The following is a 15,232-nucleotide window of genomic DNA, read 5'->3' on the forward strand; positions in this document are numbered from 1 at the left end:
GATTTATGGGTCACCCATTGTTTGAATCTCTATGGTTTCACACAATCTACATCTGCTTTCATTTATGCCCTCCAGTTATTTTTAGGACTAGAACTACAAGTATCTCAGTAGATACTCTCAGTATCTCTCATTGGTCAAGCTGCTTGGTAAATTGAGGATTTAAGTCCATTTTAAGGTTACCTGTTTGGAGAAGGTCATTCTAAAATTTAGGGATTGCTGAGGTAGTTAAAGTAACCTGAGCAGAGGTGACATGATCTTTGAAATTCTAGAAATGTCTATTTTAATTGGGATGTGAGATATGAAGAGCAAGTAAGAACATAACATTTTATTGGATTTCAATATTTATTGTATAAGAGAAACAAAATAGATCATAAAGTCCTAGCTAGCATTTTTTCTTCCACAGATGTTTAATTCCCACCATCCTCTTTCAAAAAAGTATGCATGATCTGCTCCAAACATATTATAGTTATAATATATTGACATGGCAGACATAATCATGCATAAAACAGAAAGGTGAATGCTAATTAACATTATTTATGTCATAACTTTTAGACACAATATAAATTATTTAGACACACTATTAATGAATAAAATGCATTTAGTTATAATTTGAAGATAAAATCTCAGCCAACATATGTAAGATAGAATTGAAATCTATTTGTTTGTTTATTTATTTACTTATTTCTTAAACAAATTTCATTGCTTCCCATCTGTCAGAATGAACTGTTGGTGGCAAACAAAATAAAAACACAATACAATAAATAGGCTATTTAAAATAATAAATAATAAGCAACATCTAGTCCCTAATAAAACTTACATTCAACCACCAACCAAATGAATCCACCAGAATCTAGATCAAGTTATGCAACTTAATAGAATCATAGGGCTGGAAGGAATCTTGGAGATCTTCTAGTCCACTTCCTGCCCAAGTCAGGAGTCTGCTGTCAGGTCTCTGCCAAGCCTTCTCTTCATTAGGCTAAGTATGACTACTTCTCTTAGTTGTTCATTGTATAATTTAGCTTCGAGTTATTCAAGCAGACTTAATTAATAAAGCATCAACACTGTGAAAATGTCAGCATCTCTCTTCATCCCATCATGGCATAACTATTGGCTATGTTTGCATGTCACACAGTCATAATCTAGATTGCAAAAGTCAGACAAACCACTAGTTGCTGAAAACATTCTTGGCCAACATCTTGTGACCAGCCAGGTTTCATTGGGTCTATACGGTAGCCTTAATATAATCTGATTTCTTTGACTTTGGCTTAGTGTTTGTACACATCCCATCAGTTGTAATTTGTTCTGCTAATCCAGATGCTTTCTTTTCCAAATCCCATCATCTGGCATGCATATCTGGTCCCTGGCATAAAGGAATGTCATGTTTTCAAAAACAAAGTGGAAAATAAGTGGGGAAAAAAGAGCAAAGCCAACGAGATAGGGAGAAATTCTGTTCAAACCAGGCATAGGATGTAGGTAGAGACCAGTTAGCTGATTAACATTCCAGATGCTTTTTTCCCAGCCTATAAAATATTCAGCTGACTTTATTCTACACTTATATCTGTTTCTTCTTCCTGGCCTGATTTTTATTAAATTTCCCTCCCCCTTTTCTCTTCTATCTCTATTTTTTCCTCCTGCCTCTCTTTTTATCAGCTTTCCCCCAATTGTCTTCTTGTCCTTCCTTTATTTTCTGGTTTCTTAATCCACCTTTTTGGAAAACATAAACTTCAGAAAGAAGTTTCCACATTATTGTCTGGCTTTGGCTATTAAATATATGCTTTTTTCCTTGTCTTTCTCTCGCTTCTTACTTCTGTATCCTGCAGAGCACTGGTTCCATTGAAAAGTATTCTGATCAAAAAGGCTTGCTTGTAATACATAGACTAGCAAAAAGTAAATTTAAATACTTGCTTGAAACTTGTCCAAAAAAGGTTCGCCATTGCTGCACTATGGGATTAGTGGTTCTGGGTGCCATCCATTAAGCAATGTCATTTTACAGGACCTAGGACAGCGATGGCGAACCTTTTTTGGCTCGCGTGCCATAAGTGGGGTGAGCGCAGGGGGGTCGTGTGCGGGTGTGCCGCACCCATAATGCAATGCACGAGCCCCAGTGCACATGCGCGCACTACAGGCGCTCCCCCCATCTTTACATGCTTTTTTGACCCTCCCCAGGCTCCAGAGGCTTTATAGGAGCCTGGGGAGGGCGAAAACAGCCTCCTCCGCCCCCCGGACGCCCTCCAGAGGCGTCAGGGAAGCCTCCAGACAGTCCCTGAAGCCTTCGGAGCACTCAAAACGATCTTCCGAGCAAACTGGAAGTGCCGGTTTGCTTGGAGGATCGTTTTGAGCACTCTGAAGGCTTCAGGGACTGTCTGGAGGCTTCCCTGACGCCTCTGGAGGGCGTCCGGGGGGCGGGGGAAGCTGTTTTCGCCCTCCCCAGGCTCCTATAGAGCCTCTGGAGCCTGGGGAGGGTGAAAATGGCTTTTAAAAAGGGTGAACTAAGCTGGCCACGTGTGCCGTAGGTTTGCCATCACTGACCTAGGAAGTATGCCTTTTTAATGATCGTTCATGTTTGTGGAATGATTTGAAGCGTTTCCATCCTTTCAACTTTTTGCAAACTGCCTAAGGTCTTCTAGGTTCTGAACCAGGATAAGCATTGGCTGCTTGGCTTTGTTTTCTAACCAACTGCCTTCTTTTTCTCGTCAATATTTTGTTGAATCTGTAAACCCCACTGATGTGCTGTGCAATTGGATAACTTCAAAACTGAAGCAAGCAAATAAATAAATACAATTCTTTTTAAAATGGATTTCTGTTTTACAGTGAATTCTGTTATAATTCTAAGGTCCAGTTTCTCTTAGCATGAAGAGAATAACAGCAGTTGCAGTAGTTTTTGGTAAGTGCATTCTATTTTTTAATCTCGGCTTTATTTGTTACCCCATAATTTTAGATAAAATTAAATCAGGCAGATAATGTCAGAGAGTCTCTGAAAAATTGTAATTAAAGTAGTAACATCAGAAAATGTGAAAATCAAACATTAAAAAAAATCTGAGACAATGACAACATTAATAGAAAATCTTATTATTTCACTTAGAGAATTGAAAGAGCGCCATAAATAATCCCAGAATATCATTCAGCCCATGAATTTTTAATGGGTATTGTACATTTTTTTACACTTATCTATTTTGTCTTAGTTTTGCCGCTGATTTGTGTATATGCTACTAAAGAAACTACAAAGAGGAACAGGAAATCCAAACAATGTAAGTAAACAAAACGATGTAAATGTATAATCTCAGTTTAGACTCTCCATTATTTCTTTTGTGAAGATATTGGAAAACTGTCTCCAAGAATACACGTTCTGTACAAATGATGTAGCCTCCAATATCTTCCATTAACAGTAATCATAATTCTCAGCTAAGCTATTCCCACTTAAACTCTTTCCCACTCCTGTCCAGACTGCTGCATGCTGATTTTGTGTCTAATGCATCATTTATTCCGAAACTCTTTTCGTGTGCCAGATGCTTCTTGTTTCTCCCTTCAGAGTAAATAATATTATTTCGCGTTCAGGAAAGATGTAATAATTATGAGCAAAATAAAGACACATGACAAGATGAGGCTGGGCAAGGGATGGGGGAAGAAATTTTATTTTCAAATTTAAAGTACAACAGCACCATTCACTACAGGTAATCCTCAACATATGGTGACAATTGGGACCAGAATCTTGGTCACTAAGCAATTCAATTGTTAAATTAGTCATCATGTGACTGAACCCAATTTTACAACCAGTTGTTAAGCAAATGCTGTGGTTATTAAGTGAATCATATGGGTTTTAAACATATCCAACTTCCCCAATTGAGTTTGCTTGTTGGAAAATTTATTGGAACCACAAAGGCTTTACTTACCATTGGTAGAATAAAGCCATTACTGATGCAGTGAATATTCAAGGGCTCATCTGTTAACAATTATGGCATATAGAAAATTTCAGTTTGTGTGAGAGTGTACATGGCAAAAAGCATGAATTAATGTATAAAATGAAAGAAGAAAGACAAATAACTGCTAAGAGAAGGAAGAAGGATGTAATACAAAGTGGCCTGATCTTGTGCAGTAGAGTCAATAAATATATGCATGGAACTGATGGTTTAATTATGAAGCAATGCTAGGCTGAAAGTAATGCCAAATGTAGGAAATGGAATGTTATTTCTGGCAACTCCTAAATTGTCAGCACATCTGAAAGAGAAAAGGGTAAAAATCACCTCAACTTTTCTTATCTATATAAATATCAACATTAGAAAGACTATAAATCACATAGGCCCTAATCTATATGTCAATTAGTCTACAGGCAGTTATTCAACATTATATTTGGAAGGATAAAGATAGAACATCTTCTACATGTAGTGATGCAGTCATAATTTAATGGCAGAACATATAGTTTGCATCTTGAAGATCTCATGTTCAATCTCAATATCCCTAGCTAGTTTGGAAAAACCATTGCCAGAAATCATGGAAAGCCAGCAATCTGAATTAACCAGGGCTTAACATTTCCAGGTGCTGCATTGTACAGTGATATAGGCTTAAAATCATAATCAACAGCAACATATCTGAACTCTGGCAACTTTGCTAAATCTTTCAAACTTTCATCAATTGAGTATTTTGCTAGAGAGGAGTTAGAGAAGTTACAGAGAACTGGTAGAGAGAACTTGGGTTCCAACACCAATCCAAACACTTGGAAAACTAAACCTCTGGACCCAGTGACTGATCCAACTTGGATCCTGAATATCTTCTGCACATTAGTGTTTTCACTTGAAAATTTGAAAAATTGTTTATATGAAGACTTTGCTCATATTTCTGTAATAATCTAGAGCCTAGAATCTTCCAGATATGCTTGGATGGCAATTCTTTGAATTCCTAAGCTAATAGCATGAAATTTTGGGTGTTGAAATCCCAAAGTATCTGAAAAGCTAAAAGATCTGAATAATTTATACCAAATTGCTAGATTATAGCAGTTATATATAGAATTAAATGCATATTTCAAATATTATTGTTTTGATGTGAAATCAATAATATGGATGTGATGATTACTTTATTCCAATGAATATTAGGCAATTTGGAACTGGGGTGTGAAAGAGTAAACTCCTTGGAGATATCCGGCAGTTGGCAGTTTTATTATTTTTCATTTTTAAGGATTAAGGGATCAGTGCTGAATATATGAATATTTTAAAACTGGCATAAAAGCACATGAATAAGAGACCCAATTGCTAGCATTACTTTGTTTTCTGAAAAGCGTTTGTGTCAGATTATACTAAAGCATAACATTCAACTTTTATCTTCACAGCTGTTCCACAGATTGAGTGTGCCATCAAAGCTGCAAAGATCATCAACCCAGAATTTATTGCTAAGTGCCCCTTGGGATGTCAGGATGTTAAATATCGGGTTTATGGCACTGATATCTATGCCTCTTTTTCCAGTGTTTGTGCTGCTGCTATTCACAGGTCAGCAGAACTGATCTTTAATTCAAAATAGCATCCAAAATCAAAAAGAAAAATATCAGCATGCTCAATACTAGCAATGAATGTAAGAGTCAGAACAGGGTGTGTTTCCTTTTTCCTCACCAAAAATTTTGTATAACTCCCAAAAGATAGGAAAAATAAGATTAGGGGAAAAAAGGTAGCCTATAGTCAAACCTATAAAAACAATGATTGAGAGTAGAGTTCAGGTTATTGTATCCTAATGTATATTTAGAAGATGGAAAATAGGTCTTCTTTAATTCCACTTAATGAGCAAAAGGGCAACTTTTGCAAAATGTTTTAAAGGGCATGGATTTATAAGGGAAATATTTGTAGATTTGAGAAAATTGCAGAGATAAAAATAGATATTTCCCCATTTTTATACTGGGAAATGATAATAGACCCTCCGGGATAGGATCAACCAGAACTTTTTGGAAATGCCAGGGTAGAAGATATCTTTTAGGAAACCACAGAACCATCTTCTTACACATTAGGCTTAACTTATCTAAATGTCTACTAATACTTAGAACAGAGAGTTTCATTTTGATATATTCTGACTATAGAATTATTCTTAGGCTTAGAATTATCAAGTCCTTTGTCAAATGGATTCAGGCTTGAACAGCGGAGTTAATAAGCAATTGGGTGCACTTGAAAGAAGGACAAACCCAGTTCAAAAAAACAATTAATATTAGAATCATGTGGAGGCTGTCTGAAAAATCATATGTGCCATAGCAATCTAGAACACCATGATGTCACTCCCTGATTTCAATGAAGCTTTTGAAGATGATGTAATAATGTTCCACATAGTGGTGGGTTCCTACCGGTTCGGACCAGTTCGGCCGAACAGGTAGTAGTTTGGCGGCCTGGGTCGCTGAAACTGACAGCAACCCAGGCCTGATACGCCCCCAAACCAGTTCTCCCAGCGGCACCTATGGCACCGCCATCTTGTTTTTGCTTCTGCACCTGCACAGAGCAATTTTTGTTGTACTGTGCATGCATGCGTAGAGTGCATGAAGCATGTGCGTGCGCATGGCACATCCCTGAACGAACCAGCAGTAGTGGCTGCCAGAACCCACAACTGATTCCACATAAAGGAAAGGGCTGGAAACAGGTCTTCCAAGTGGACTGAATTTATATGTATTGAGCTTGTAATTCAATGATCACTTAGAGCTCTGGTAAGTTAACAATGTACTCATGACATTAATATGTTATTTTTACAGTGGAATTATTGACAACTCTGGAGGAAAAGTCTTAGTTCAAAAAGTTGCTGGTCAATCTGGGTACAAGGGCACTTTTTCCAATGGAATCCGCTCACTTTCATTACCACGATGGAGGGAATCCTTCATACTTTCAGGTAAATTTCTTCCTTCCTTTCCCCTTCCTCTTTCTATATGTCATTTCTCAATATTTAAAAACATAAGAAACTCTGAGAAACTCTGATGTGAAAGGTAGCAATTAAACAGTGATGTGCAGTCAGGGGAGGCACAGCCTCACCGCCCTCATCATGAGAAGAAAAAAAATGTAAAAGGGAAAAGGCGAGTGCTGATGTGAGGCTAGCTAGCTGCTGCCTCACCGTGAATGACTGCCTAACTGTTTAAAAAAGCCTCTAAAAAAGCGCCCTCTACTATGAGGCAGGAGAACTGCATGCCTCCTCTAGTCTGACTTTTATGATCACTCGAGCAGAGTTAAACAAGGGTTAAAAAGCTAAAACATCCTGACGTAGGGGAGGCACACAGTTCTCCTGCCTCATAGTAGAGGGCGCTTTTTAGAGGCTTTTTTTAAACAGTTAAGCAGAGTCATCCATGGAAGTCAGGCAAAGAGCCATGCTGTAGCACACACACTTTCCCCCAGCCTCTTTCTTTTGGAAGGCTCGGATCGGCTCCCCTTCGCCTTTTCTGCCTCTCCTCTCACCCCAGCCTGCCAGCAGGAGGTGAGTGGGTGGGTGGGCTTTATTGCGTTCCAGGCATTTTCCACCCAGACAGCAGGCTGCATTTGCAATGGTGGAGGTGTTTAGGGAAGGCAGCAGGGGAGTGGGAGGAATGGCAGAGGAGCTGCTTTCAAGCCACTGGAAAAGATATCCAATCCAACTTTTGTGTGTGTTTGTGTTTGTTTGAGAGTAGTGAGAGAGGGAAGGGGGTAGGAGAGATAGTCCAATCCAATTTCTGTGTGTGTGTGTTTGAGAGAGGGGGAGGAAGGGAGAGAGGGAGGAAGGAGGGGAAGGGAGAAGAAAAAGAAAATGAAAAAAGGAAATTTATTTCGCAAAGAAGAAAAACAAATGCTGTCGTTTTAAATCAGAACTGAGCATGCCTGGCTGTGGAATTCTGGGAGTTGAAGTCCACAAGTCTAAAAATATTTGAAATCCACCACTGTGTCAGTGCCTCACCAGCCATAAACCTCACCGCACGTCACTGCAATTAAATGCTACACAGTAATCACTCAAGAATGAATGTAATTGTTTTTCCCTTTTATGACATTTTAGAAAGATTAGGGCCATGAGACTCATTTTTTCATTTCCTAGACAGCATTTAACCTCTATTCAATACAACTCTAACCACTACTAACAACAGGATAAGGTATTCTTGTTTTAAGGATTGCAGTATATCTGTATACATATCCCTAATCAAATGGCAAATGCTAAAGTGGATCCCAAAAGCACTATACTGAATGGTGTTTCCAGCAGAGATGGAGCGCTGAAGTTGGGAAGGTGGAGAAGACAGAGAGTATTCTTTTTATCTCTGTGGAGAAATGGAATAGTTGTGTAGGTATCTCAGGGATGCCTGCTTGGTTCTCATTATAATTTATAGTTATAAATTATAGTTATAACAGTAAAAACAAATAAAAGGTGGAAAAATAAAAAGAAATAGTAGAAGGTGCAGAAAAGAAAGAGGAAAAAGGAAAAAAGAGAAAAGAAAGAAAATAACAATATAGTAAAGAATCTATATATGATTTCTTAACTTTTTCACACAAATATAAATAATTTTAGTAACTTATCATCTTCTCTTAAACTAGAATAAACAATTTCTTCTTTTAGTATCTCATCTCTTATCTATAAACAAATCTATAAATCATCATTATTTCAGTCCAAAAGCCCATTAATGGTTATCAGAGGGTTACCAAAGATAAATCATCATTATTTCAGTCCAAAAGCCCATTAATGGTTATCAGAGGGTTACCAAAGATAACAAAATATCCATTTTAACCTTGATAAAATAGACCAACTTTATATTCATTCCCTTTGTTTCTAAATCTTCATTAAAATAATTTCATAGAACATAATTTCTTTTTCTTTTTTCTTTATTCCTTCTAATCAGAGTTTTAAAAACTTTAACAATCCTCTTTGTAAATCCATTGTAGAAAAAAACCCAAGGTTGTTCTCTTGATTTGTTTTTAATTAATTCATTGATCACTTTTAATTATTAAAGTATTAGCTGGTTTCTTTTCTTCATTTGTATAACATCTTTTTCCATGCCATTTAAAAATCCACTTTCAATTCAGTCCCACTCTTATCAGGTAGAACTTCTTCTTCTTCCATAACAACTTTTGAACATAGTCTATTTATAGAGGCACACACTATTATAATTAACTTCTGAGTATATTATTCAAAACATCCTTCAATATGTCTAATGTTAGAATATTTGGTTTCATAATTGTAAATCTAGTTTAAATATACTTCTCCTTTAATTGAAATATTTAGTTTCCTCTAACACCAATAGTGTCCAATTTTTCAAATCTGTTTTTTTTAAATCAAAACAAAAGCATTTTCCCGCAGAAAAATAATCTTTGTAATTAATTCCAAAATCTTATTTCTAATTTATCTAGATCCTAGTTCATTTTTATCTTTCTAAAATCAGACTTTTAGTCACACTTTTACTTTTACTTAACTATGCCAGATCATAGTAAAGATAAAATAACTTATAATAAGCTATGATGAGAAATCATAGCATTGGCATAGCATATCATCCATATCAAATCTGTGGCTGAGCTTTCTTAAACAAACAAATTGGGAGTTAAATTAAGACTGTATGAGTTCAGTATTCAAGACAAAACATTTCCAAATATTAAGCCTAACTTTGGAGATGATGAGTGCCTTCCAGATGAATTTAGAAAATTGAAACAAGCATGTGACTATTTTTTGTTTCCATATTAAAAAATAAATAAAAAATAGTGCAGTAGGCACATTTAGTAAACTGTCTCCAGCAAATTGACTTTTATTTTTGGCTTTCTCGTGATAATAACAGATGGTTAAAAGAATATAAAAACATTACGTAACCACCACTTTAGAAAATGAGAAGGTCCATAAAACAGCTCCCATTCAAATGTACCAATCTGGTGAAGAGGTAGGGGGCAGCAAATCAGTGTGGCTGATGAATATTTAGTAGGTCCATAGATCTATATTATCTATGATGATGATGATGAGGTTATATGATGATTATGTTATCCAATGTGTGTCTGTGTGTATACATACAGTATATACAGACCACATTTAATTAATATATATCAAGATCTATAGCTATACATAATATATATGATCAAAATGAAATCTTTCTGGTTCCAGATATAGAGAGGATTGAAGAAAATAATGCAAAGAAACCAATTGAAACATCTGAAAAAATAGGATGTTAAAGGCTTTGCTTTTAGTCATTAAATTCCGTAAAGCTATATTTATTGAGGGAGAACCAGAAAATTAAATAAAAATGCACAAGAAAAGTCACATTAACAATCCTAAAACAGTTCCCCCCCTTGTTATTTAAGTTATTAATATAAAGCTATTCGTGGTTTTTTTTTAGAAGGCAAGCCCAAAAGAGGTGTGCAGTACCCATCAACTCTGACCTATTCGTCTTCTGAAAGCACAGTCACTAAAGGCAAGTGATGGATTTTCTGCTAGAGTGTATATTATTGTTTCCCCATGTATATATTCATGTTGTGGTTACTTGCATTAAGAACTGGAGCAGGATCAATTTGTAACCATGCTAATTTATACAAGTATAATATTATAAATGTTTCTTTAATGCTCTTTTCTGTATTCATCACTTAACATGGCTTAAGAAGGTTTTTTTTAAAAAATTATAGTGCAATGAATAACTGATTAGAATTTATGCCGTGAGAAATAAAATTCAAGGATTTATGTTGCTCTGCCTTTCCTCATACCTTACAGCTGCAAATGTAGGATCAGCATCTTACTCTCAACATCAAGGCCTGGACCCAACTCATGTGGCAAAGATACAGGATCTTGTTTCTAGGAATGTGCTTTTAATAATTTTGTGGCTTCAAGGATACCCTATGTCAATGATGACTAACCTTTTTGTCATCATGTGCGCTACCCACCTGTGTGCCCCCACATGTGTGCGCGAGCCCCTCACATGCACCCCCCGACATGCATGTGTGACCCCCGTGCTCCCCGGAACCCCATGCATGCATTCCGTCTGCCCCTTGCCCATTTTTGGCTTCCAGGTTGGGGCAGGCGGCTTTCCAGGCCCCAAATGAGGTGCAAGGCCCCAAAATGCAATGCGAGTGCCCCCCGTGCAGGTGTCCCATCCCCGACACATGCACACATGTTTACCCTGCATGCGTCATGCCCCCTGCGCATGCACGGCAGAGATCCGAAGACCAGCTGGCCAGCAGGAGGTGTGTGCACATGCGCACTGGAGCTGGGCTGGGGCAACGGCTGCCATGCCCTCAGAGAGGACTCTGTGTGCCACCTGTGGCACGTGTGCCATAGGTTCGCCATCAAAGCCCTATGTTAACCTTTTGGGTTTATTTTTTCGTTATCAAATATAATGCAATCCATTTTGCATTTGGAATCTTCTGCTAGCATATCTGTATGTTCCAACTGTTTGTGATCAGCATTTTGTACATGTCATTTTGTGGTTCTTGGTCTTTGCATGTTGGAATGCTAGAGTCCAGGGATTTGTTATATCTTTTTAGCTTTGGAGCTAATATTGTTAAATTATTGTTTGGATCCTTTCCAATGGTTTCTGCTTTTGACATGAGTTTTCTACGATGCTTTGAAGTAAAATGTAATGCATGGTCTTCAGGCACAAACAATCTTCATCGTGATGACACTGTTCTCATTTATATCTGCAGTGAAAGTGTTTGATATATTTTTGACACTGTTGTACAACTTTTCTGGGCTGACTTTTTTCGTCCAAGTGAATATTTTTTTCAAAAGACCTGTTTTGACAATTTATCCAACTGATGTCTATGACATCAATTGGATAAAGATCAAGCCTTCTTATAAATAAAAAATGAAGCATTTTAAATTTTGTATTAAAAACTTACATTTCAGCATTTCTTGGAAACCCCACCAAGCTTGGCCAATAATTCCAGAATTCACTCTTATTAAAAGTAATGTCAAGCTCCTAATAACTGCACTGGGGAAATGTGCCCCTTCTGACATTATTATGATTAGTTGTAATCATCCAGATGTTTAGACTGGATTTGGCATGTTTAGCCACATGCTTATCCACTATGGAGTTTTCCCAAGGACCTGAGATAGACAAATATACTTTTTTGATTGTGTTAAGGGTATCAATGATATAAGTTGTTCTAAATACAACTATTTCTTGCAATTGACTGGTAGTGATTTTGCCAATGCCAATTGTATTCAAATGATGCTCCAGATGTTTTGGAATTGCATCTAAGATGCCTACAACTATTGATACTATATTTGCTTTCTTTTCCATAGTCATTCTATTTCTTGCTATGATGATGATGATGATTATGTTCTAATTCCTACTTCAGTCAGATAATAAACTTAAAGCTTCTTTCACATAATGACTGCATTGAATGACTGCATCTTTGTGAAACCACAAGATTCTATTTTTAAGTAATATGTGCTGCTAATCAAAAATGTATTTTATCACTGTTCTGAGAATTTCAGTTCAATTCAGACCATCTGCCCTTCTGTGGTACTGTAGAATAATGTTATTCCATTTCTAATTCCATTTTCACCAAAGGCTGACACATAATTCGTTCAATATCATAACAACTTTTAAATGAAAGGTTTGGGTATAAAATAAAAGATACTTTTCCAGCCTATTTTAAAAGAAATAAGTACATTTTTGTCAGAGGTAGAGAACCAGTTTAACAAAGTGATTAAGGTATCAGGGTAGAAACCAGGAGACTGTAAGTTTTATTCCCACTCTAGGTGCAAAGCCAACTGGGTGACCTTGGGCCAGTCACATCATCTCAGCCCTAGGAAAGAGGCAATGGCAAATCACTTCTGAAAATCTTGCTGTGAAAACTGCAGGGACTTGTCCAGGCAATCTCTGAGAATTGAATATTTTTCAATTTTTCAAAGGAATTTTAAAAACTCAGATGTACTGTACCTAGTATTTTAACTAACTCAGATACTGTACATTTGCCTGGATCAATATGATTTTTTTTACCCTGTTTCCCCGAAAACAAGACCTCCCTGGATAATAAGCCGAATCGGGCTTTGGAGAGCATACGCTAAAATAAGCCCTCCCCACAAAATAAACCCACCTGGAATATATTACAACACAGCAGCAGCCATGAGGTGACCACGCTTGCCTCCTCCTGCACCTCAAAAAGAATACGTCCTCCCCGAAAATAAGGCCAAGTGCTTATTTCAGGGGTCAAAAGAAAATAAGACCCTGTCTTATTTTTGGGGAAACACAGTAGTACAAGTGGATCCCTGTAAGCCTGCTGCATCAGATTCCTCAAATGTTCTCTCCAGCTGCATTGATGATCAAGAGGGGTTTGGGGGAGAACATCAGTGGTTGAAGTGGGGATCTACGTATCTAACCCATAGTAGTAGTATTTCTTTAATCAAACATCTTGCAATATTCCATACTCCACTAAGGATCTACTTGTCATGTAGAGTAGGCAATTTTTGGCTTTTCTTGGGTCTTTCTGGTTTTGATGCTGCATTTCATGAACATTTATTTGAAGGAGATATGACAAGACAAGTGACCTACCAACCCAAATACTAGAAATACATAAAGTTACCTTTGTGGTGAATATCTGTAGCTCAGGGTAGGATGAGGGTAAAGGTTTGTTCTCCGAGCTTGTGGGTTGGAGCCAAGGTGGTGAAGAGGTTAGAGTGCAGTACTGCAGGCTACTTCAGCTGACTGCTAGCTGCAGTTCAACAGTTCAAATCTCACCGGCTCAAGGTTGACTAAGCCTTCCATCATTCTGAGGTGGGTAAAATGAGGAGCCAGATTGTTGAGGGCAATATGCTGGCTCTGTAAAGCGCTTAGAGAGGGCTGTAAAAGCACTATGAAGTGGTATATAAGTCTAAGTGCTATTGCTATTTCCAAACATTTCATTACCAGGCTAGATAATATCTCAGCAGAGTTTAGAGCAGGAGCCTGGCAGACTTCAACTCTCAGAAATTCCCAGCCAGCTGGCTGAGAAATTCTGGGAGTTGAAGCTTTCCTGGCTTCAAGTTGCCAATGTTGGAGACCTCTGGTTTAGAGGATGTCAATGGCAGTGTTCTGTTTAGAAGGGCTTAGAGGTGGGTGTGTCAATTGAAGGTCTTGTGACAAGTCTTGTGATGAGTCATCTGTGAATCATCTCTGAGTCTCGTGACTCATGACATGTTACAAGACCCTCACTTGACACACACCCACACCTAAGCTCTTATAAATAGAATACTGACACTCCCTAAACTCCACTGAAGATGTTCCCTAGCCTGGTAACGAAATGTTCAGAAACCAACCCACAAGCTTGGAGAACGCACCTTTACTCTCAAAACTACCTTCATTGCATTAATTTATTTCTAAATTATTTTACATTTTACTTATTTCTATTCGGGCCCCAGTTTGACTATATATACACATCTATAGACATATAGTCAGTACCTTTGTTTATTGTATTGTTTTTACTAAAAAGGGCAATCTTGATACCAAATACTTTGAAAGCAAAACCATTTGTTGCAAATGAAGGTGCTGGTTCACTGCTGGACTGCTGAGCACAACATCTTTCTCATGAGTTTGGCAGTGCTTATGAGGAACTGCTGACCTTCTCTTAATTCTAGCTGTTTTTATGTAGATCACATTGTATCTTCATCTACTGCCATCCCCAAACTATAACTGAAATCCAACCTAATTATGTTAGCTGGCACATATGAAGGGCAAAACTATTAAAGAAAGTGCTTTTTTCAGTGAGATGCTATATTTCAACCTTGATATAGGAAATTCATTACGGAAAGGATCTCAGACATCTACTGCTCCATTACCAGCCACACAGGGTGCCGCTCACACATTCAAACCCTTTACCACCACAACCGAATTTGTCAGCACAACTCCAAAGACAACCACCACTTCAACCACCATTGCACCAACGACCTTCACCAAAGTGACAACTGTTACAGCGGCAAAGGCTCTCATTGCAGTGCACAAAGTCAGGGATCTGGGTGAGTGGAATGAGAAGAGCTTCACAATCTAGCTTTTAATAACCCAATTCGATAGGGACATGATGGCGAACCTATGGCATGCGTGCCAGAGGTGGTATGCAGAGCCTTCTTTGAGAGCACATGTGCCATCACCAGCTGGTCTTTACGGGTGCTGGCGCACCGAAAACCACCCTGAAAGCGGCCCCAAAAGTGGCCAAAAAACACACACGCGCACACCGGCTAACTGGTCTTCAGGTTTTCAGTGCTCTGACACCCATGAAGACCAGCTGCATGCCGGAAACTCAAAGACTATCTGGCCAGCATGCGAATGCACTCTGGCCAGCTGGTCTTTGGGTTTCCGGAATTCTGGCGCGCATGCACA

At 37.9% G+C, this 15,232-nt stretch overlaps 1 protein-coding gene across 2 annotated transcripts in view; it reads left to right on the forward strand.

Annotated features, from left to right (window-relative positions):
* Positions 1-15,232, forward strand: part of VIT (vitrin) — a 48,870-nt gene that overhangs the window by 17,934 nt on the left and 15,704 nt on the right. The window contains exons 2-7 of one of the 2 annotated variants that reach the window (XM_081940032.1): positions 2,812-2,884; positions 3,183-3,248; positions 5,321-5,477; positions 6,713-6,846; positions 10,280-10,354; positions 14,650-14,871. In XM_081940032.1, the coding sequence (XP_081796158.1) occupies positions 2,851-2,884; positions 3,183-3,248; positions 5,321-5,477; positions 6,713-6,846; positions 10,280-10,354; positions 14,650-14,871 (688 nt within the window). In that variant the 5' untranslated portion in view covers positions 2,812-2,850. The remainder of the gene's footprint in view (positions 1-2,811; positions 2,885-3,182; positions 3,249-5,320; positions 5,478-6,712; positions 6,847-10,279; positions 10,355-14,649; positions 14,872-15,232) is intronic. The other variant, XM_081940033.1, reaches the window with a different exon arrangement.

This window comes from Natrix helvetica, assembly GCF_964273705.1.
Source record: "Natrix helvetica genome assembly, chromosome: 2".
Taxonomy (NCBI): domain Eukaryota; kingdom Metazoa; phylum Chordata; class Lepidosauria; order Squamata; family Natricidae; genus Natrix; species Natrix helvetica.